Source organism: Sinocyclocheilus rhinocerous, unplaced genomic scaffold, assembly GCF_001515625.1.
Source record: "Sinocyclocheilus rhinocerous isolate Xijiao unplaced genomic scaffold, SAMN03320098_v1.1 scaffold47651, whole genome shotgun sequence".
In the NCBI taxonomy this organism is placed as follows: domain Eukaryota; kingdom Metazoa; phylum Chordata; class Actinopteri; order Cypriniformes; family Cyprinidae; genus Sinocyclocheilus; species Sinocyclocheilus rhinocerous.
In genome coordinates this window covers 1-1,805 of record NW_015644323.1, presented here as the reverse complement: position 1 = coordinate 1,805, position 1,805 = coordinate 1, and the positions used below count along the sequence as shown (strand labels likewise).

The 1,805-nt window shown below is 41.4% G+C and overlaps 1 protein-coding gene across 1 annotated transcript; it reads right to left on the bottom strand.

The window, feature by feature from the left end:
* Positions 1-210: 210 nt before the first annotated feature.
* On the bottom strand, positions 211-1,521 carry LOC107758088 (kinesin-like protein KIFC3). The gene is made up of 4 exons (XM_016575746.1): positions 1,447-1,521; positions 1,353-1,411; positions 1,034-1,263; positions 211-528 (listed from the first exon to the last, which is right to left on the bottom strand). Exons 1-4 carry the CDS (start codon positions 1,497-1,499, stop codon positions 211-213), a joined length of 660 nt encoding a protein of 219 aa, XP_016431232.1. The 5' UTR covers positions 1,500-1,521.
* Between the last annotated feature and the right edge of the window lie 284 nt (positions 1,522-1,805).

Genomic DNA, 1,805 nt, shown 5'->3' with positions numbered 1-1,805 from the left:
ACAAAATAACGTTCTTTTTAGCAGCATCATATGACCCCTTTAAAACAATGTAAATCAAATGCCAAAAAAAATAAAAGGTATTGTTACATTTTCAAACAAAGTGCAACACAAAAAAGGTTTACTGTGATTACAGGGCCATAAATTTGGGTTGAAATGTTGCTTATGTAAGAACCACAGTTACATTCTGTAAATGAATTTTTCACACACAAATTACAGTATAAATATGAACCGGAGAGAAGGAAAAGTGGAATAATGAGTGTATTGTGGCCACTGCATTAGTAACAGAAGAAAAATTGTGGGTGAAGGACAGATCTCAAAGACGTTGTTGTTTTCAGACATGAACACGTGAGGATGTGTGTGTCTGTGACGCTGTACCTCCACGCTGTCATGAGTTGGAGAGGAGGATGTAGAGGAGTTCTCTGCTTGGCGGCGTGAGGAAGACGAGGGCCCGATCTCAACAGTCCGAACACGCTGAGCGAACTTCAGAGAGCAAACCGACTCACTGGCGTTACTCTCTAGAGGAGACACCTGAGATACAGAGAGAAGAATCTTAGTTTATCAGAAAGAATGATAAACTGCACACTAAACTAACATGATGTAGGTAGAAAATCTTGTAATCTTGTGATTGGAATCATAAGGAATTTAAGTAATGTGGTTCCAATTCAGAAACTACTTAGTTGTGATTCCATCCATGATTCTTATAAAAACCCCAAAATGTTTAAACACTGAATTTTCCGAGTGATCGAGACTTTGAGGCATTATGTGGAAACATTTAAAGTGGCAGTGGTTTCAGCTTTAAAATCGTATTATAAGTCCACAACATTTTTTTGCATTTGAGGGTTTTCATTAGTGATTAGCATAAAACAACAAGCGTGTGCATGAACTGCTTAAAATACCTTGACTGCTCATGCTGTACCAAGTACAGTCTTTATCCCCTAAATCCATTCAAATCCACTCAAAATGTGTCAAGGTTTAAAATAAGCCTCTCCATTACAACCCTGCTGACCCAGTGATCCAGAGAGCACTCACACACCTGCACCATCATGAGGGTCTTGCTGTCTCCGCTGAGCGAGTCCTGCAGTAGGTACGTGAGGCGGGAGTTCCTGAAGGGCACATGCGAGTGTTTGGAGCGCAGGGCGTTGATGACGTCGCCCAGCGCAGACAGTGATTTGTTGATACACTGAGCCTCGCGCAGACGGTTGCCCTCGGCGCCGGATTTGGTAATCCGCTCGGAACCAGCCAGATCCACCAGATTGAGCTTACCTGCAAAAATAAAGAAAAAAAGAGATGGTTTCATATTTACATTTTTAGTTATTTGTGTGCGAGGCAGTTTACATGAACTGTGTGTGTACCTGAGGTACGGTGGCCTGTGGAAGAGTTGAAACCCGCCACTGTGACGATAAGGAGAGCGAGTTGAAACCCGCCACTGTGATAATAAGGAGGGCATGAGAGCGAGAGCTGTGCTCGTTTAGATTAGTGCACGCTGTCGCCCTGTTCATGTGACCCAGGTCAAACACCTGCAGGGTCAAAGGTCAGCGGTTACAAATAATGAATTCAATTGAAATGGGTTGATGCTCGTCTCTATGACAGAACTTGCATTGGGACACTGATCACTGAATTTTGAATACCTTTGAATTACCATCATTAGGAATTAACACAATACTAAACTGTAAAAATGGTGAGAAAAGTGCAGCAAGTTTTGTTATACTACAGCAAATTATGCATAATTAAAAGCAACTACTCTTAAACCAAACTATAAACCTAACCTTATAGCAAGTACATGTAGCTAATTAATATTACTCCGT